Genomic DNA, 22,745 nt, shown 5'->3' on the forward strand with positions numbered 1-22,745 from the left:
TGTTGTTCTTTATATCCCATCCCATTCTCCACCCAACCCAGAACTCACCCTGACATGTGGTGTATATGTGTCATTCTCTATCCAGATTACGTTTTAAAAATGCAACTCTTGAATCTGGGTGTAGATGTGTCATCACTGTTGGTGTGTGCTCTTCCTTAGTTCTAAAGTTCTTAGAGGAACCAGAAGTTCTACCAGCACATTTACACTGTTTTGTTGTTACACAGTTACAGTAATTACCACCACCACCCCTTTCTGCACACGGCTGCAAATGTATGCCTTGGGTCTTCTCAGGGTTCATACCTTGTGGTTATAGGTTGGCATCTGTGTTCCTCCAGCACTGATGTTCCTTCTGTGGTGGGAATGCTGGTTTCTGCTCATTAATTGGATTAAAGCGTAACTTCAGAGCTAAAATTATTAAACTTCATTCCCAATACCTAATGTCAGCCAACCCTTTAGGATATGAATACATACATGCAGGTGTATATATTTTACTAGTAATATACTTTTATAAAGAATGTCTTTGTTTCTGGATACTTTTAAACACAACCATCCTTCTGTGTAGAAGTCTTAATGGTAAAGAAAGGTGTGTGAATTTAATTCTTTAGGTATTTGCTAGTAGGGTGTATAAGATAAATTATTAATTTTTATCTTTAAAAAGCTAAGTTACAGTGTTTAACACACTATGAGGGCAAGTTATGTAGGTGTTACTGAAACTCACGATGTGGTAGATTATGCCATGATGGGATGTTGTCTTTTTGTCCCTTTACTTTAGTCCTTAGGGCTATAAGCAGTATATGTTCTGGTTTGCAAGCGGGAGAAGGGGTCAGACAAATTTGTAGCATGATAGAATTGCAAGGTTGATTTTGTTCAGAAGAGAATATTTCTGAGTATTGAATATACTGAATCTTACATCATCTTGGTTGCATGAGAGTGTGCGTGCATGTAAGACAGAAGACAGCTTGAGGAAATCAGTTCTCTCCTTCTACCATGTGAGTCTTGGGATCAAAATCACCTTATCAGGCTTTGTGACTAATTCTTTTGCTCTCTGAACCAACCCTGTCTTGTACTTGTAAAGTAGTAGCTTTGGATGGGTCTCCAACATTGTTGCAAATCATAGAAAGATACCTTTAAAGATCTTCCTTATGCCAGACATGGTGGTAAATCTAAAAGCATTGTACCATAGTGAGTTAAATACAGTATATCAAATATTTCCATTTTAGACAGGGAAACTGGAAAATGCTTTTACATCTTGCCATTCAAAATATAGTCTAGGAAACATCAGTTTTTGCTGTTAGTTGAAAACTTGTTAGAGAAGGAGGAATATACAGTGTCACCTCAAAATCTGCTGAAGTAGAATTTACATTTCAGTCAGATGCCCTGAGTAATTTGAGATTTGAGGACTGTTCTAGGAAACTGGTAAACTTTCCAAACAGTAACGCCAGTTAGTAGGCATTGATTATCATGGCTTTACTCAATAGTATCATCTTCCATTTCGTAAAGGAAAAGCCAAGATATATATTTGTTACCTGTTGTACACATGGCCTTCCTTTCACCACTGTAATGATGGGATTTTGTTTAAAATATCTTGCCCATCTCAGCTTCACATCAAAGAGGTTTTCCTCTTTGTTTCTGTTCCAAAGGATTGGGTTTATCTTTCTGTAAATCAACCTTTGGCCCTTCATTGTCTGAAACAAAAAATTAAAAAAAAAAAAAAATCAAAACAAAAAACAACTTTTTTTCCTCAGGTGTTCGTGCTTACGTGTCACTGTGTATGTTTTGGGGTGAGAGTTTCTTTTTCTTTCTACCATGTGTGTTCTAGGGATTGAACTTGGGTCAGAAGCCTTGGCAGCAAGCTCATTTATCCACTCAGCCATCCTGTCAGCCCAGGGAATTCTTATAATGCAACCCTCACATCCATTTTTATTGCTATCTTCTATTATGTATATTCACACAGCTGAATTTAACTGATTGTCATTTTGAGAGTCCTGTTCATTTGTATGCTCCCAAATTCTTGGTTTACAATGATGCCTTTACCTCCTCAGCATATCTCTATCCATCCCTACTAACCACACCTCATTCTGTTAGCACTGGCATTGGCACAGTGACTGTCCTTAGGTTTAATTCTCACTTGAGTGATGCCCTTTCTTCGGAGGGTCTGTCACTGTCTCAATACTTAACATTTCACACCCACCTCACTGCCTGGTAGAGCAGATTGAGACTTAGAGGAGCTGGTTGTGTTTAGCTCAAACCACATGTCAAAAGGTTCGCTGTGGCGATAATTGCTTGCTCAACTATCCTGTATGTTTTGTGTGTAGGAAAGTTTCAGGGTTTTTTGTTTGTTTTGTTTTGTTTTCATCTACGAAATGAGGAAATTAATAAGCAGGCTAATTTATTATTCATCTATTGGCTAACTCACTGAGTTGTGTTTCTCATGAAATTATGAATTAATCACATTTGTGCCCCAGCCTGTCCAGCCAGGAAGCTAACAGAAACAGCACTTCTGATGTCTGGGAAGAACAATGAGTTAGTGAAGCCCTTATGATTGACCCACTTAGGGCAGGGTGAGCCTGGGTTGGGAAGCATTCCCATCCCTGGAATAATCTAATCTGGCCATTACCTAGACATATCATTCTATAGCAGATTCTCCAAAAGTCATTTGAGTTCAACTCTAATATGTGAAGTCAACCTTAAGATAAAAATCAGAACGGATGGTACCTAACATCAGAAAATGCTAAATAAAAAAGTGTAGCAAGGTGCAAAATTCCAACACATGTCCTGTTCCAGAAGCAAATGCAGACACTGCTTTTTATAGATTTGGAGGGCTTCTATAATAAGATAAACAAGAAGTGCAGGGGTGGGGTCTGTATAAATAATATCCTGCTGATAGGAGAAATGACAGTGTAAACAGGATATAATAACAGTGCCTGCCGAATTCCCAGCATGTTATTTGTAGATTCCGTCACAGTCACAGCTGCTCCCACCATGGGTGGATTTTTACCTCTGGGAGAGGTCGGCCAAGATTCTAGTTTCTCACTAACAATGATAGGGTGGTGTGCATAGCGTTGGCTTTAGTAATAAACACATGCATTTTATATTTGATATTCACTGTCAGTAAAATGTTGTCTTAGGCTGTTTAAGAATTCTTAAAACAAACAAAAAAATTTGATGACCTCTGGGGAATACTGGGCATTCACAAAATAAATGAGTAAATATACAAAGGTTGGTGAATGCTCATCAGCCGAAGAAATATTCTAATTGGTGTCATGTCTTCTGAGAAAAAAGTGAACATGTGAGGGAAGAAAAAAGTTAATGTCTCTGAATTTTAGAACAGTTGTGCTGAATTGACTGGGTACAGTGGGAAATGAACAGACGCTGAGTTCCTTGTTTCTGTCATTTAATCATCATGTGACCCACAGCCTCATTTTCCTTACTTACATGATGTGGGACTTTGACCAAATAATTGTTCTTAGTCCTTGTAACAAACTGTCATAAACTGGGTAGTATACAGACACAGAAATGTATTTCTCATGGTTCTGGGAACCAGGAAATCCTCAGCTAAGGCAGGTTCCATGCCTGGCTCATACACTACTCCTTTTTGCTGTGTCTTTCGGTGGTGAAGTTCTGCCGATGTGACTTAGTGAGGGCCCAAAGGCCCCCACATGTTTGCATCATCACCTTAAAGGTGAAGAAGACCTCAGTAAAAGGCTTGGGGTGGCAATAGACATTCACACTATAGCAGCTTTACTTCCCCTAGCTGTCGAGTTCTAGTCTGCTTTTAAACTAAAGCACATTTGGCACTTGTATCTACTTGAATCCTAGCAATTTCATTTCCAGCTATATGCAAGCCACTTCCTTTGTTATTTATCTCAAAAATAAAGAATGTATATGAGTTAACTATTTTGCAATTGCAAAAACAAAATTGTATTGCTCTTTGTCTTAATAATAGAATTTAGACCAAGTGTTATAAGCCAACTAAGATATCGGTTTACATTTTTAGTTCACAACAAGATTGAACAGAAAGTTGAGAGACTTCCAAAATCCCCCCAGTCCACCATGTGTACCCATTCTCCTGCCCTGTTACTGCCCACCGTCAGTGAACCTATGCTGATATGTCATATGTTAAGAACTGTCACCCCTAGTTGACAGTAGGGCCCCTCTTGGTATTGTTGTACTTGCCTTGGGGTTTTGACATATGTCCACAATTGAAATACCATACAGGATGATTTATTTCACAGCCCTCAAAGTTACCTGTGCCCTGCCTGTTTGTTCTTTGCTCTCCCCAACTCTTGCAACCATGGATCTTTGCCAAAGTTTCTTGTCATTGAGGTCAAATCTTGATAGCATCCAACTGTGTTCTTTAGTTACTAACTGCATTTAAGGTTCCTCTGTGTCGCTTCATAGCTCAAGCACTTACTTTCTTTTACTGATGATTGATATCTGGTTGTCTGGATTTAGCACTTTATCAATTTCCTACTAGCGGATGTGTCACTTTGAAATTTTGTCAATTATGAATAAAGTTGTTATTAAAAAGTAGAATTTATATCTAAATTAGAATAGTAGTGTTGCTAGAGCATAAATCAGACTATGGAATTGTCCTGTTAAAATAGTGAGAAATAATTCATTTGCTCATCTGACAAATCTTTATCAGAATTTCATTGGCTTTAAGTAGATATCTGGTTTGAAAGCTGTCTGGTATCTGTCTTCACAAGCAGGCTTCGATGTGGGAGGTAATGACTGTCTTCAAATTGAATGTTTGGAGTTACAATTTCTATCCAGAGGCTTTCACACTCTCTCTGAGCAGGCTCTTGGTTTTATAAGTGTGTTTTGTGTCATGTATTTGGGGCTTTCTCTTGTTTTAAAGCTCCTGGGACTAATTTCCTCCATGTGGTACTGGTTTTTTCTCACTCTGGTGGTGGTTGAGAAGCTCAAGTACAGTGAGTTCTGAGGAGGCTGTTTTAGACCAGCTCTGTGCAGTCACTGTAATGTATGTGTCCCACTGGGCTTACGTAGTCTCAAGTGCAGTATGGAAGGTTGTTAGTTTTCATGTTAGGTTGGTTGCCAGTCTTTCAATGAGAACCATGTTTCCTATTTGAACTTAAATCAGAAACTATCTTAAACTGCTTCACATGCCCACAAGGCTTGCCAAAGGCTGCTGAAATGATACACAGGTGTGCTTTTCATGTCACCCTCAACAATTCTCATTCCTGTTCTTTCATCACCTGAGATTGAAAAACCAACTAACAAAGCTGTACCTAAAATGCAATGTCCCTTTGTGAGGTAAATCGCTTCTTACATAATTTTACTTTTTCTTACCATTAGGTGATAATAAATTGAGGTGGTGGGGTGGGAGTACTGATTGCTCCCTGAGCAAAGGCTCATGTTCCCCAAGCCTAATGACTTTGAGTTCCATCCTTGGAACTCACTTCGTGGAAGGGGAGAATTGACTCCTGAAAGTTGTCCTCTGACTGCCACATGCGCGCACACACACACACACACACACACACACACACACACACACACACACACACACACAAAAGTAAATGAATATTTTTTTTTTTTTCCCCTCTAAAGCTGGGGACTGCAGAGATAGCTCAGTGGTTAAGAACACTGGCTGCTCTTCCAGAGGACCAGGTTCAATTCCCAGCACCTACATATCAGCTCACAACTGCCTGGAACTCCAGTTCCAAGGGATCCAACACCCTCATACATGCAAGAATGTAGGCAAAACACAAATGCATGTTTAAAAAAAAAAATGGAAAAAGAAAAAAAAAATAAAGCTAGGCCTGGTGGTAACACCTGCCTATAATCCCTAAGAAGATATAGGCCATAGTATCAGGAATTCAGAATTTTCCTTGATTGAACTCAAGATCAACATGAAATATGTGGGATCAGGCCATAAACAAACAATAAACATGTAAAAAGCAAAACATGAGCCGGGCAGTGGTGGCTTGTGCTTTCAGTCCCAGCACTTGGGAATATGCTGTTTTCTATTGACAGTTTTTAACAGAAAAAATTTCCTTTTACTCCCAATGCTTTCCATTATGTGGATGACTTTTGAAGGATATTACACTAGTTTGCCTTGATTTTTGCAGGAGATAAGTGTTTTTGAAATATATGTATTTGATAATATTAAGGCTAATATCTTTTAATCTTTGTTGGTTCATGTGTTCAGTCTCTGGTTCAGCCTTGTCATAGGCAAGTGGCTGATATGAGTTCTAGAGCCTGCTTGGTAGCAATATGCACCCTCTAGGCTGAACCTCTTTTTAAGAGTTTTTATTTTTAGCTGTAATTGATGTGACACTTGCAAGTGCTAGATGCTATGCTAACTGCTTTATATAATTGAGAAACAGGTGTGAAGTTCTGCAGTTACAGATGAGAAAGCCAAGGTGAGGGGATGGCTGGCTAAGCCATCATGTAGCTTCTTGTTTGCTGTAGTCAGGTTTCTTAAGCATAGGCAGGTCAGTGTGGAGAGGATGTGTATAGTCTAGTGCCAAGGATATAGCTACAGCTGTGCAGGGCCTGGGTTCGTGTAGTTTATTATCCGCTTACCAGAGTATAAATTGTCTCCATACCCAGTAAGGAGACAAATCACAGTTTTGAATAGACTCCTTAATTCTCACCAGCATTCATTGCCCGTTTATCTCTCTCCAGATTGACCTTTATGGAGCTAGACTACTTAAGACTAAATATGTTAATCACAGTTTTAATAGTCCTCAGCTTATACATCATGAACATAAAGAATAAAGAGCTCCTATGCAGACTATGTGTATGCCATCTGTCCAGGCCTAAGTTAATTTTCTAAGTTAGCAAATATATTCATGTGATACAGATTTCAGAAGAGGTTGTGGTGTGAAAACTCTTCTCTTCCTGTCATTTTACTATTCTCCTTCCCTGAAGAGATAAATATTTTTTCTTCCGAGATATTTTATGCATTTATAAGCAAATAAGTGTATGTGTAAATCTTTTTTAGTGCCAGGTAGGTAACCTGCATATATAATGTTAGTTGTCTATGCTTTTTAACTTGGGAATTATCCTGTATTAGTTTGCAAAGAATATTGTCATACTTATTAACCAAAAATGTAGTTAATATATCATCTTCTAGATAGTATAATTTAACCAACTATTAACATTTAACAATTTCATGTTTTTTTCCTTTATTCCCTGTACAGTAAATGTTAACTAAATACAAGATAAAATTAACATTTGGAGTGTGTGTGTTTGTGCACATACTGGGGAGTAAACCAGGTCCTTAATGCATGCTAGACAAGTGCTGGTCACTGAACTGTAACAGCTCCAATATAGAATTATCTTACTTTATTCTTTAAAATACAACTATTGTATTACCAACATGTTTTAGTTTGTTTGTTTGTTTGTTTGTTTGTTTAAGTCTTCTGGTTTTGATTATGTAATTTATCTTCCAGGAGTTTAATCCTACAGAAATGATTGCTTATATCTCTAAGGATGACTATATAAGAATGTTTATTTTATGTGGTATGATAGCAAAATACTATCAATAACTGACGTGTTCATCAGAAGGATGCTAATAGGTAAATTACGACACATTTGCATTATGTGTAACTGTCAGTCCAGAAAAGAATAAGCAGAGTGAGTGAGAGAGTTGAGGGTGTGGGTGGAAATGACTTTTACTTTTTTTATATGACATGCATACATCCTGTGTTTTGTAAAAAGAAACCCAGACCCAATTTTTAAAATATTTACCCCATTACAAGTTTTAAAAGAATATGTCCTGGCAAGATTCAGTCTGAGTTACAGCTTGTTTCCACACTGCCTGGTGTCAGAATCACAGTAGGATTTTATTGATTTTGATAACAGGATTCTAAAGTTCTTCTGTAAGAAAAAAAAAATACATAAAATAAGAGATTCTTCAAGGAGAACAGGAGAAACCTTGCAACAAATTCATTCTACTGGATATTAAAATATACAGGATAGCTAGAATAAGTAATACAGTATCATATTGCTAGATAGGTGCATCAGGTGTAAAGATCAGAGTTTATTAATAGATTATAAAATAAGGAAATCCCACATTTATAAGGGATCTATTTCAAATTTATTAGAAAATGTTTACCCATTGATTTTTCTCTTCAAAATTGAAAAAAATATATACAAAACACAAACCAGAAACATTTTTGTGACATTGTGCTATATCTATGCTTACACCTATAGAAAATAATTTTTATATGTAAATTAAATAAAAGATGTCACACTACTTTTAGACTATCAAGATCCTATACATAAACACACAATGTCATATACTGAACCATGCCATATGTGGTAAGAGGTGATTTTATTCCTTCCTTCGTAATGGAGATGCCCCCTGTGTCGTTAAAAAGTGGAAAGACTAACTAACCGTCCCTTCATTAATTCAAATCTGAGGGTAGAACTTTCCTCTCTTCTCCATGATGTGTGATGTCAGCTGTATCCAGGTCATTAGGTTGCTGCTATCCCTAGTCTGTTGGATAGTCAATATTGGGTTGGTCCAATGCTTTGTAGTATCTAAGATAGTGTGGAGTTTTCTTCTATATTGTTATAGATTAGTACCGAATGTTACTTTGGTTGACTTTGATTTGTTGGGTGAACTCTATGAGGTAAATCCCATGTAGTCATGGTATAATTTTTTATATGTTGTTGGATTCAGTTTTCTGGTATTTTGTTGATGATTTTCTCATGTGCATTCATATGGGATATCAAATCCTGGTCCTCTTTCCTCTGATCCAGTTGGGGCAGCACTGCTCTGATGTATTTAGTTGGGAGTAGTTGGTAGTTTGTTTTCCCTTAGAATTTTGTTCACTTCATCTTGATTACAGACCTGGTTGACAAACTATTGTTCACAGACTTTCCTTTTTTTTTTTTTAATCTCTGAAGACATAAGCCCTGTCTCGCTCACACTTTAGTATTTTATTTCTAATCATATCAAAGTATTTGTGATTTCCTTATAGTTTCCTCCTTGACTCATTGGTTAGGAAAATACTGTTTAATTTCCAAATGTTGTTGAATTTCTCAAATTTTTTTTCTTCTGTTTTCTTTATCTCATTGCATTTAGGATCTTGTGCATATTAGGTGTGCACTCCATCACTGTTCCTTATTCCAGATTGATGGTAATTGGAGAACATACCCTTTATTCTTTCTGAAAATAGTGTCAACTCTTCTGGATACTGTACCGTGTACACATCCTTGTAGTTTGAGGCCTGAGGGACATTTCATTCCCTAAAGGAGAGTAAATGTCATCTTGGTAAACATTTGAGAATGATGTGTTTTCTTCATGTGTTGGGTAGAGTGTTAAGCTTTGTTTTCTGCTCATGTGCTATTTCCTTATTGCTCTCTAATTATTTTATCTCTGGGAAGTACCATTAGTAGTCTTCTTCATTTCCATCTTCTGATATCTTCTTCAATTTCTTCCCTTCAACAACTTGAAGATTTTATCATATAAGCATTTCTCTTGCTTGGTTAGAGTTACCCCCAAGATATTTTATATTATTTGTGGCTGTTGTAAAGGGTGTTGTTTCCCTGATTTTTTTTTTTTTTTCAGTCTATTTTGTCACTTGTATATAGGAGGGCTGCTGATGACTTTGAGTTAATTTGTATCTAGCCACTTCACTAATTCAGCTGTTTATAAGGTGGTTGAGTTTTTGGGGTCATTATGCATACTGTCATATCATCTGCAAATGACTTCTTCTTTTCCGATTTGTATTCCCTTGGTCTCCTTCTGTTGTCTTACTGTTCTGTCAAGTTCTATATTGAATACATACAGACAGAATGGACAGCCTTGTCTTGTTCCTGATTTTGGTTTGAGTTTCTTTCTGTTTAATTTGATATTGGCTATTGGCTTGCTATAAATTGCTTTTTATTATGTTTAGATATGTCACTTATATCCTTCTCCAGGACTTTTTTGTCATGAAAGTGGTGTTGTAATTTTGTCAAAGGCTTTTTTGGGCTTCTACTTCATACGTTTTCTTTCAGGTTTTTTTTTTTTGTGTGTGTGTGTGTGTGTGTGTGTGTGTGCGGTAGATTACATTGATTCATTTTCCTATGTTGAACCATTCTTGCATCTCTTGGATGAACCCCAGTTGATCATGGTAGATGATCTTCTTGATGTATTCTTGGATTCAGTTTGCAAGTATTTTGCTGAGTATTTTTTTTTGTGTCTATGTTCATAAGGGAAATTGGTCTGTAATTCTGTTTCTTTGTTGAATCTTTGTGTGGCTTAGGTATCCAGGTGACTATGGCCTCATAAAATGAATTTGACCGTGTTCCTTCTGTCTCTATTTTGTGAAATAATTTGAGGAGGATTAATATTAGCTTTTCTTTGAAAGTCTTATATAATTATGCAATAAAATCATCTGGCCCTGAACTTTTTTTGGTTAGGAGTTAAAGGTCTATTAAGTGGTTTATTTGATCTTGATTTAATATTGGTAAGTGGTATCTATTGAGAAAATTATCCATTTCTCTTAGATTTTCCAATTCTGTGAAGTAAGTTTTTAAAGTATGACCTAGTCACTCTTTGGATTTCCTTATTATCTGCTGTTATATCCCCCTTTTGTTTCTAATTTTGTTCATTTGGATATTCTCTCTCTTTTAGTTAGTTTGGGTAAGGGTTTATCTATCTTTACTGATTTTTCTCAAAGAACCAACTCTTTGTTTCATAGATTCTTTGTATTGTACTCTTTATTTCTATTTTATTGATTTCAGCTTTCAGTTTGATTATTTCCTGCCATCTACTCCTCTTGGATGTTCTTGCTTTTTTTCTTGTAGAGGTTTTAGATGTACTCTTACGTTGCTAGTATGAGATCTCTCCAATTTTTTTTTTTTTTTTATGTAGGCATTCAGTGCTATGAACTCTCCTCTTAGCACCACTTTCATTGTGTTCCATAATTTTGGGTATGTTTTCATTTTCATTCAATTTTTAAAAGTTTTAATTTCTTTATTTTTTTGTCTTGACTCAGCTTTCATTCAGTAGAGAGCTATTCAGTTTACATGAGTTTGAAGACTTTCTACTGTTTCTGTTGTTGTTGGAATCCAGCTCTAATCCATGATTTGGTAGGTGCAGGGGGTTATTTTCTTGTATCTGTTTTCTTTGTGACCTAGTGTATGGCTGATTCCCTAGAATGAGCTGCTAAGAAGAAAGTATATTCTTTGTGTTTGGGTGAAAAGTTCTGTAGATTACTGTTGGTGAGAGTAGGGTACTCAAGTCTCCCACTGTCAATGTGTAAGGGCTCAGTGTGTGATTTAACCTTTAGTAGTGTTACTTTTATGAATAGAGGTATTTGGGGCATATGATGTTGAAAATTGAAATGTCATCTTCGTGGATTTTTCCTTTGATAGTATGAAATGTCCTTCCTACCCTTTTTGATTAATTTTGGCTTGAAATGTATTTTGTATTTTGTTAGATCTTAGAATTGTTACACCAATTTGCTTCTCAGGTTCATTTGCTTGGAAAATCTTTTTCTAACCCTTTATTTACTCTGAGGTAATACCATCTTTGATATTGAGGTGTGCTTTTTGTATGTAGTAGGATGGATCCTGTTTTTACATCCATTCTATTTTGCTAGTCTGTATCTTTTACTGGGGAACTGAGTCCATTGATATTGAGAGATAACAATGATTAGTGATTTTTTTTTTTTTTTTTTTTTTTTTTTTTTGAGATAGGGTTTTTCTGTATTGCTTTGCTTTGCAGCCTGTCTTGGAAATAGCTCTGTAGACCATGCTGGCTGGCCTCAAACTCACAGAGGTCCACTTGCCTCTGCCTCCCAAGTGCTAAAGGCATGAGCCACCAACGCCTGGCTGATCAGTGATTCTTAATTACTGTTAATTTGTTGTTGTTACTGGTTGTGGTGGTGGTGGTGGTGTGTGTATGTGCTTCCCTTCTTTTGGTTTTGCTGGTGTGTAAGTATTTATTTGCTGTATTTTCATGGGTGTAGTTAGTTAACCCCCTTTTCCTTCTAGTAGCTATTGTAGGGTGGCTTTGTATATAGATACTGTTCAAATTTGACTTTATCGTGGAATGTAAAGTTTTTTCCACCTATGGTGATTGACAGTTTTGCTGGTTATAGTAGTCTGGGCTGGCATCTGTGGTCTCTTAGAATCTGCAGGACATCTATACAAGCCCTTCTGGCTTTTAGAGTCTCCATTGAAAAGTCAGGGGTAATTCTAATAGGTCTGCCTTTTTTCATTACTTGATCTTTTTTTCTTGTAGCTTTTGATATTCTTTCTTCTTTCTCTGTGTTTAGTGTTTTATTATGTGACTAGGGGAATTTCTTTCTAGTCTAGTCTGTTTGCTGTTATGTAAGCTTCTTATACCTTTATAGGAATCTCCTTCTTTAAGTTAGGAAAAATGTTTTCTATGGTTTTGTTTAAAATATTTTCTTGGCTATTTGAGCTGCATTTCTGTGTTTGATCTTTTCATGGTGCCCCAGATTTCCTAGATGTTTTGTGTCAAGAAATTTTTATATTTACCATTTTCTTTGACTTATGTATCTATTTGTTCTATCATATCCTAAATGTCTGAGCTTCTCTCTTCTATCTCTTGTATTCTCTTGGTGAAGCTTGCCTGTGTAGTTCCTGTTGACTTATCTAGATTTTTCATTTCCAGAATTTCCTCAATTTGTGTTTTTCTTACTGCTTCTATTTCCATTTTCAGGTCTTAAATAGTTTTAGTCATTTCCTTCAACCGTTTAGTTTTTTGCTGTTGTTGTTATTTGTTTTGTTTTTTGAGTTTTTTTTTCCTTGTTTTTATTTTTGGTTTTTGGGTGTTTTTGTTGTTTTGGGGGGGGTTTGTTTTGTTTTTGAGACACGGTTTCTTTGTGTAGCCATGTCCTAGAACTCTCTCTGTAGACCAGGCTGGCCTCAGAGGTTCACCTGCCTCTGCCTCCCAAGCAGAGGTATACGCCACTACCATCTGATTTTTCTTGGCTTTCTTTAAGGAATTTATTTATCTCCTCCAATTTTTTTGTTCTTTAGTTTCTTTAAAGGATTTATTCATTTCCTCTTAAGGGCCTCTATCATCTTCATAAAGTTTTAAGGTCTTTTTCTTGTGCTTCAGTTGTGTTGAAATATTCAGGACTTCCTGTAGTAGTTAAAGCTGGACTCTGGTGGTGACATATTGCCTTGGCTGTTGTTGACTGTGTTCTTACACTGTTGTTTAGGCATCTGGGTTTGGGTGGTTATAGATATGGATGCTGATGTCTGAGTTTGTCTGTGTTGAATGGGTGTTTTGTTCCTTGGTTTCTGTTTCCTCACTGATCTTCTGTCCGGTGTGGCCTGTGATTGAGCAAGGTCTCCTCCCAAGTTGGAATCTGGGACATGGCAACAAGAAGGGGTGGATAGGTTGGGGGCCACTGGGAGAGGAGGAGAGGTATGCAGGAGGGGGACCTACCTGTAGTTCTGGTAGCTAGTTTGGGCAGACCATACTTGAATATGTAGTGGTTTTTTTTATATGTTCTGCCAGCTTCTGTCTTCTTTTGGAGTGTTTAATTCATTAAGATTTAATATAATTTAATGATAGACATGATTTGCATCTAACTCATTCTCTGTTCATCTTGTGCCTTTTAGTTCCTTCTTTTGGATTGCTTCCTTTGTTAAGTTGATATTTTCTAGTGTATAAATTTAAATCCCTTGTTATTTGTTAAATAGTTTGAGTTATTCTCAAGGATTACCATTAATGTGTTAATAATCTAGTTCAGATAAATATCAACTTAATTTCAATACAGTTTTGCTCTTAGCTAGCTTCATTTTCTTCTTGTTTTGTGCCATTGTCATACATATTTCATACTAATTATTATATGTATTCATTAACTTAAATATGTAATTACTGTCTTATACTTCTCTGTTCAATAAAATGGGAGCACAGAGGACTTAAGGACTGAAAGAAAAAAAATCCTGGGACTTGGGACTGAAAGAAAAGTCCTTTGTCTTTTCTGTTTTTGTCTGTGTTAGTTTGCTGTCACTTGCTCCATCACAGCAGCAGCAGGGGGGCCATGACAAAGCAAAGCCTCTCACCTCTTGGCAGCCAGGAAGCAGGGAGACTATAGGACTGGGAGCATGTACCCTTCCAGCATGTACTCTTAGGGACCTGATTCTCCCAAGTAGGCTTCACCTCTCAAAATCCATCCACTGGAGACATTTTTAGATGCAGCCTTGTAGCACCATTATTTTTTTTGTCATCAGTGTATCCAAGCTCCTGTCTAATGTCCTCTCATTATACCCTAGTAAATCCTTTTATTTTCCTTTCAGGAAAGCACTGTTGCATTACTTCTGTCCCACAAGCAATGTCCTAAATTTCCTTCCCATGGCTTCTCTTAGAAGCCTACTTTTAGCCCTAGTGCACATGCTTTGTACACAATGTTTCTTTTGTTTTCATTTTTTAAAACATTATATTAGTTTTGTTTATTTTGTGTGCATGGGTAGAGGCACATGTATGCCATGGCTCATAGGTGGAAATCAGAAGACAACTTGTGGGAATTGGTTCCCTCCTTCCACCCATGGATCCCATGGATTGAACTGAGGATGCCAGACTTGGAGGTAGACATGCTTCCAGCCATTTGGGGGTTTGAGAGATTTATGGTGTTTGTGAGTGTGCATTTTTGGGTTAACATACTTGAAGATCACTTGGCACCTTTATAATGTTAAGGCTTTTCATCTCAGTGGTTTTAGTCATTATTTTCTCAGTGTTCTTATTTACTGTTGTGAATCTTAAGTCGTGTGTGCATTTGGCATGTGTGGTGACATCCCATGTGCCTGTGAAGCTTTGCTCCCTGGTACACACTCCCATCCCCTGTCCCCATAGTGTGTCATCTCGGTTGACTTTTGCCAGGCACTGACGATTGCCTCCGCCACGTCTTCTTTGCTGTGGAACTCTGATAGTGAACTTTTCACTTATACTTTCGAACGCCAACATTTCTGTCTGGTTCTTACATCTAATCATTGCCCCTGTTGATGGTTTTTGTAGGATAAGTTATTTTCCCCATCCCCTTCTGTAATTCTTTTGACTGCTCCTTTAGTTCTGTGCACATATTTAGAATAAATATTTGTGTAACAAGTCCACTGTCTTACTTTCTGTACCGACACTTTTTTGTGTTGTTGAATTTTGTTTTCTTATGTTGTGCTGTTGTTTCATTTTTAATTGATTGAGACAGTTTCACTCTGTAAGCCTGAGTTGGCTTTGAACACTTAATAATCTTTCTGCCTCAGCCTGAGTGCTGGGATTAGGGAATGAGTCACCTGACTGTGGTTTTGTTGTTGTTGTTGTTGTTGTTTTTGTTTTTAAAGACTTACTATTTCTATTGTGTATGTGTGAACGATGTATACCCATATGTATGCCTGGTGCCCATGGAGGCTAGGAGAGGGGTTCGGTCCCCCATAACCAGAGTTATAGGTGATTGTGAGCTGCCTTATAGGTGCTGAGAACCAAACCTGCATGGCCTTTGATAATTTATTTGCACAGCTTTGGAAAGGGTGACTTTGAGAATGCTGTCAGTGTCTTTATGGAAAGTGTCTTGCTTTCTTTTATCCTTTCACAGATGCTTGTCATTGGTAGAGATTCTTGCTGTACTATTTCCACTGCCTTTATTCCAACTGAGCAGATCCTGGAGGAATGATGACCCCAATTTTAGCCCTGTAACATTGTCCTCCAAATATGAAACTGGGACACAGACACTCAAGTGGATAAGGCCTGGCTAATACAGCACCAATCAGTTTGTACTAGTAAGAAGAACTCCATGGTGAGATCATGCTCACCAAGAGATAAGCTGAAAATGTGAAGTTTATATATTGAATAGGAAACAGAAACAAGAAGAGGCAAGAAGAAAGCTGTATTTTGAGTCACACCGTGATGACATACACATCTTTCAGAACTCATTGTATACATAGGAATTTGCTCTTTGGAATATACCTCAGTTTATAACAAACATACAGGGCTTTAGAATTGAAAGCTAGGAGATGAAAAAAAATCTCAAATCCATTTAAACCTAGACCTGAGTAAGCAACAGTGGGAAGTCTAGGTCAGGACAGAAAGAACATGCTGACTAAAGATCAGAAGTTGGGTATGAAGGTCACAGTGAAGGCAAAGCCAAAGTTTGTGTCTTAGTCATCTATTGCTGCATAAACCTTTATTCTAGAATTTATTAGCATCTTGTAACATAAGCCTTTAGTATTCCAGAAAGTGATATAGGTCAGAAATACAGGAACAGCTTAGCCAGGGTGTTTAAGCTTTTGCTTAAAAATTAAATCCAACACCCTTGTCTAGCTGTCATGTGCACCAGGCACACATATGGGTACACATCATTCACACACACAATAGAAATGAATCTTTTTTTAAAAAGCTGTCAATAAAAAGTGACCCTGAGGCTGGGCATTGTGACTCATGCCCTAATCCCAGCACTCAGACTGAGGCAGACAGATTATCAAGTGTTCAAAACCAACTCAGGCTACGTAGTGAGACAGTGTCTGCAGTCAATCAAAAACCAAACAACAAAGCATAATACAACAGAAAGAAGTCCTTCTAAAACATAGCTAGAGGTCTCATGAGGTTGCTGTCACCTGGGTCAAGTGAGGGTTAGATGTATAATGTAGAAGATGGAGAAAATTCTAAGACGTGGGACAAAATATGTGTAGAAACCTAAATGTATGCTCTTTAAAACTGTTTATAAGGAATCATATTTTAGCTTAGAAATTGAACCATGAGCTTGGTAGTGACACACACTTATTGTAACCTATCACTCAATAGGGCTAAGTAGAAAGATTATGTGTGTAAGACAGGCTTGAGACATGTAGTAACTTCCAGGCCAGCCTGGGCTATCTATTGAGACTCTGACTCAAATATAACAAAATATATTTAAACATCTTTGATTGCATTATGAAAGTAAATTAGAGGGATGGTAGCAGTTCTGCAGTACAAAATTGCTAAGGGCTGTGCAATGGTCTAATTTAAGAGGAACATTCATGAAGATTTTATATTTTGTGCTTCTGAGATGGTGTATTCATGTCATCAGAGTTGTCCAGGTAAAAGAGGCTAAGATTCCAAAATACAGGAATGATGACTAGGTGGAGTAGTTTTGGCAAAAATGGAAGAGTTAGGGAAGAGAATAGATAAAACTGAGCTAGTTCATATAGGAAAACAAGCAGATGAGGGGGTGTATAATGAATCAGGCTACTGTGTCAGTCTATGAGAAATTCTCATTGAAGCTGACTAGTTGGTAGTTTTCAAGAACAGGCTGTGCCCCAAGAGTCTCTTGCATTTAGATTTTAAATCATTATTGTTGATAATTTTGGTGATCAAAGGAAGAAACTTAAATAGGGGCCACTAATGCATAGTGAGTGAACATAGTGCCTTGAGCCAAAAAGATGCCCTGGAGGGGCTGCGTCCCTCATTCCAAGGATGATGATGAGGATATGAATGGCCAGCATAATCCATAACTTGTGGCAGGACACAAACATGGAAAGGTAGGGTGCAGCATTAAGATTTAGGAGAGTGGGTTATGGTTGAGAGCCCTCTAGTGGAAGGAAGCTGGGTGTTGAAGCGCCTGGAAGCAGCCCTTAGAAGCTGAAGTTCAAAAGGTCTTGTGAATGGTACCTCATGACTGTTTATACCTCCTTTGGATATAAGGGGCTTACTTTCTCACCGGGAAGAAATTATCCAGGGGTTCTTTTAGTCAGTGTAATTAAACTATATGTAAATTTGTCTTTGCTTCTGCCCTCCCAGAGATAGAAAAATGGAGGTTGTAGAAGAGCTGAAAATTTTATAGATTTTCTTCCACAGCACGCAGGGAGTGTCAGGGAATTTTTGTTCCAAGGGAAGTTACCAGAGCTGACAAGCAGTAAAGAAAAGCTGCAGGGACCTGAATGCCAAGTCCACAGAGCTTTCAAACCATCCTGGAAGGTGGGTCAAGGACCCTTGAGAAAAATAATTTCCAAGTGTAACATTTGCTGTTTATCCATCTGTTTTCCAATGCCCCTTCTGGAAAATGGCTTGCTTTACTGGTTATTGTCTGCATTTATTGTCTGAGGTGAGTAAGGAAGACTTGCTCCTCCCTTTGCTTTATTAAATTCATAATTGTACAGAGAGAAAATTGTGTGATGACATGTCTTCAAGTTGGTCTCCAAGTTGCAGACAAAAAGGCAAAAGTGTCCTTTTTATAAGTCTTCATTCACTTTAATTGCAGCATTCCTAAAAGAATCCACAGAAACCATAATATTGTATCAAAATCCAGAAGTTATAACATTTATAGAAAAAGTAAGGAAGCTTTAGAGGTAGAAATGTAACAAAAGTTTACAATTCTAGATTTATGGTGTATGCCTGTAAGCTTTTGATTATATAATACAGGGCATATAAGATTATATATTCATAAAAGTATGTATCTTCTGATTTATATCAAGGTGTATTTGCATATTAATGTATATTCTATCTGCTTTTTTAAATTTTAAGAACTCTTAGGGACCTTTTTAAATTTTAAGTATGTACAGTAGGTGACAACTTGACTTTTATAAAGTACAGACACTCACCCTACACATCAGTAAAGAGCATCATTAGCTGCCACATAAACCTTTATCTTCAACCTTATCTTTTCCTACATGGATGGCAATATGCTGATTTGCATCCCTGTAGATAGTATAGAGTATGGCTTTTATGAGTCTGGCGTTTGGGAAGCAGCATTGTTTCTGTGAGGTCTGCCCACATGGGTACATAGACTAGTTGTTTATCCTCTTTCTGTTGCTATGGGAGTCTGAAGTAGAAGACACAGCTATCACAGTATATGCAGTCTGCAGCTGCTGGCCATTTCGGCTTTTGAGCCAGGGACTGCTCTGTGTATTGCTCATTTGTGAGGCTTCTGGTGCATGCCTTGTGAGCATGTTTGCGCTGGATAAGACCTCATTCCTGTGGGCTGTATACCCAGAGTTCACCTTTTGTGGGATACTGTCCATCTGTTTCTGAAAATAGTCCTGCAATATATGAATTCCATGGTCGTAATAACACCATTAATGACTTTTTGTTAGATTGGTTTTGGGTTTTTTGTAGCATTTAAAAAACATTAACTTTAAATGCATAGCAATATTTTGTCATGAAAATAAATATACTGTAACTTGACATTCTTTTGATGGGCTTTTGCTACCTCTAACACAGCATGGACAGCTAGCTTTCCTACCTAGTGGGCTCTGTGGTTTATTCTGTGTGTGATCTCATTCATACATACTTTTTCCTATTTTTTTTTAACTCCCCCTCTTTCCCCCCCCTTTCTTTCCTATGTGGTAACAGCAGGAAATTCATTTGAATAGTTTTATTTGGTTGGCAAGAAAGTGGCTTTTGATTTCATGGAGACAGGGTTTTCTCTGTGTAGTCCTGGCTGTCCTGGAACTCAGGCTGGTCTTAAACTCAGAGATCTGCCTGCTTCTGCTTCCCAAGTTGTGTGATGAAAGGCATGTGCCACCACTGCCCAACCATTTTCTTCACTCTTAGGAGTCTGAAACTAGATTTTACTGAAAATATTGCCCAACACAGCTAATTTAATTATCCAGAATAATCAGCGTTCTCCTCGATAGCTGCCAGTACTTCCATTATAAGTACCTTCTACCACTGGGAAACATCTCAGGAAATTACTTGGGAACATTTTCAAAAAGAGAATCTCGTCCTTTGAAAAAGAAAGATGTTAGACTAGTGAGATGACTCATTTGGTAAAGGTGCTTGTTGATACCAAGCCCAACAACCTGTGTTTGCTCCTGAAACCTACATGGCAAAAATGAACGGACTCCCATAAATTGTCCTTTGACCTTGTTTGTGCACTGGAGATGCGTGTGTGCACGCTCACACACACACACACACACACACACACACACACACACACACACAATTTTTCTACATAGTCTTCCTTTTAGCTTCTCCCTCCATGTTCTTAATAGTCATCTTCTCACAGGAGTTGCTGAGTGTCTAGAAAACCCTGAGGCATTGCTTTTAGTTAACATTTGATAATGGCATGATAGCCATGCTTCCTGTTTAACACCATAGCTTTAAACAGCTGTTGGCACAGTGGTATTTGGTGGTGCCCCATTGCCACAGTGGGCAATTCCTAATGCTGTGACCCTTTAATACAGTGACCCCCAACTTACATTTATTTCATTGCAGCTGGGTAGTGGTGGTGCACACCTTTAATAATCCCATCATTTGGGCGACAGAGACAGTTGGACCTTTGTCAGTTCCAGGTTAGACTGGTGGTGTACACAGTGAGTTCTAGGCCAAGCTCCAAAGCTACAGAGAAACCTTGTCTCAAAACAAAAGCAAAATTATTTCATTATTTCATTGCTAATTTATAACTGTAGTTTTGCTACTGTTAGGAATCATAATGTAAATAGCTGAAGCAGGCTATTGGGGTTGCAGCCCACAGGCTGAGAACCACTGCTTTGGAGACTTACAATTTTTTAATTTTATCAGTCAGATGATCTTTTAGAAATGCCATATTTTTTTTCTCTCTTTTTCTTTTTTTCCCTGATCTCTCTGCTTTTTCACTGTTGTGTATTGGTTTTTTTAAAGAATAAAATGACCAGAATGACTGTGTGATTCTCGAGAGTTGTAGAATGTTTTTTGACTTTCATATGTGCAAATTGTCCACATCTCTTAAGTAATTGCTGACAAGAAGCTCTTAGCAATAGCAGAGAACTGTTGTTGTGTAGTCTGTTCTGTTTGGAAGGGACAGTCAGGTCTGGAAACCAGTTTTAACTACTGAGCTTTCTTCAGAGGTCATGTTGTAACTGAAGTCCACAAGTCTGCACACTCTTGCTTCTCTCTACTAATGGAGAAGGAGTTAAGATGCTTAAATGAATTAGCAAGTAGCCGGAAAGCTTACTGAAGACGGTGTTCAATGACCCTTCCTTTCCTAGCCCCTAAATCTTTTTATTAGTGTCAATATTGAAAAATAAAACTTGCTGAGTAGATCTTTCTCATAGCATCTGTTAAAGTCTCTCTCCCCTGTCCGCTCTCTCTTTTTTGAGTTTCTTGTGTAACAGCCTTGGCAAGTATTTCATTTCATTCTTAACTAGATGTCGAATGCAGGTCTGACAAGTAATGTTACTTGGAGATCTTCTCAATATCATAGTTATGGAGTAAGTTTGCAGATTAGTTCTAGAAGCCACTATAAATTCTTTGTTGATAAAATGTTTTGATTTCTCATGGATAATTTCTATGTCCTAGTCATTGTGGTCAGGCTAGCACTAAGGAGTTTTCTCAAATTGTAGCTTTCTCACACAGTCGTATGTAGACTCAGCACCGAGCTACTGAAACCACCAGAGCCCTGATTGACTTGACAATGATTTCAGTGCCCCACCAAAAGCTATCTTTCTTTCCCTGTAGGCATCAGTCAGAGCCGGATCTCTCATTGGCTGTTACAGCAGGGGTCAGACCTGAGTGAGCAGAAGAAAAGAGCATTTTACCGATGGTATCAACTTGAGAAGACAAACCCTGGTAAGTACTTCTTTTATTTATTGTACCTAAATGAAAACCATAATTATTTCATTGAATCCATGTGCTAATTTGTTCAGAGAAACTGTTTCATGTGTTAGTGTCTTCCTTTATGCAAGTAGGCAACTGTAAAGCCTAAGCCCTGGTGGTAATTATGGTTAGGGGTCTGTTTCCTGGGCTGGTTCACCTTCCTCTCAGCCACCTCTTGGCTTCCAGATCAGGTGACTTTCCTAGGTGCAGCTTGGAGGAATAGTCATCATATCAGGGACTGGCTCTCTTTTCAACTCTGATTGTACCCTTTTCAATTTTTGGAACAATATTTTGTTCATTGTATGTATTTAATATTGTTATTGAGTTCATTCTGTACCATTCCAAAGATCTTTCTAATTGTGGTTCTAATGCTTGTGACCTGGGTAATAAGTACATTTTGGAGTTTTAAAGTGAAGCTATTCACTTAGCTCCCAGAAGCAGAACTAGATTGGAAACTAGGATGAAATCTGAAGGAAAAAAAATCATGAACGTCTTGGTATCTGGAGTTGCCAAGGATAGGCAACATTTATTCCAAGATGCTTTTTAACAAGTGCTAGATCAAGAAAAAGTATGATATCGTAGGAGGGGCTATTTCGGGCTGCATGTTACTCAGGTCGTGGTAATGAGCCTCATCTCAAGTGTGCTGTTACCTTCTGCAGTTCCATTGCAGCAAGCCTGCAGGCATGCCAGGGGAGGTGTTGCATGCAGTAGCACTGGCCCTGAGCTGCAGATAAAAAGGACTGCATGGAATTGCCTTTGAGGGTGTGTCTATGCTAAGTTTTGTTTGTTTTTTTTCAACATTTAATACATTCTGAACAAAAGTGCCTTGGTGAGACAAAGAAAAATAGGAAGTATCAATCTATACAAAGAATTTCTAGAATCTATTCTCCCCCATTTTCTCTTTGGAAGGGTTACAGATATACAGACATTTAAAAAGACCAACAAGGTGTCCAATTACTTAGTTACCTTAATAGATACAAAACTTAAGAGCATTTTGCTATGTTTGCTAATAATTTTTAAGATTTATCTGTGTGTCATGTCCTAATAATGAGGGTAGTTTTCTACATAACCACAATCTCCATCATCATACGTAAGAAAATGAATACTTCCACAATTACCCAGTCCTTTATCACATCTCTCTGTTACAAAAGTATCTTGTATAGCTCAATATCTGTTTCCTCCCCAACTTAACCCACTTTCTCCCCCTCTCTCTTTTAATAGCAGTATCAGTTTTAGGTCAGCAAATTAGACTGCTTCT

General features: G+C 37.7%; 1 protein-coding gene across 11 annotated transcripts in view; it reads left to right on the forward strand.

Annotated features, from left to right (window-relative positions):
- Window positions 1-22,745, forward strand: part of Hmbox1 (homeobox containing 1) — a 122,442-nt gene that overhangs the window by 62,183 nt on the left and 37,514 nt on the right. For all 11 annotated transcript variants that reach the window (XM_051195515.1, XM_051195516.1, XM_051195517.1 and 8 more), the window contains exon 5: window positions 21,350-21,460. In XM_051195515.1, the coding sequence (XP_051051472.1) occupies window positions 21,350-21,460 (111 nt within the window). The remainder of the gene's footprint in view (window positions 1-21,349; window positions 21,461-22,745) is intronic.

This window comes from Phodopus roborovskii, unplaced genomic scaffold, assembly GCF_943737965.1.
Source record: "Phodopus roborovskii unplaced genomic scaffold, PHOROB, whole genome shotgun sequence".
NCBI lineage: Eukaryota > Metazoa > Chordata > Mammalia > Rodentia > Cricetidae > Phodopus > Phodopus roborovskii.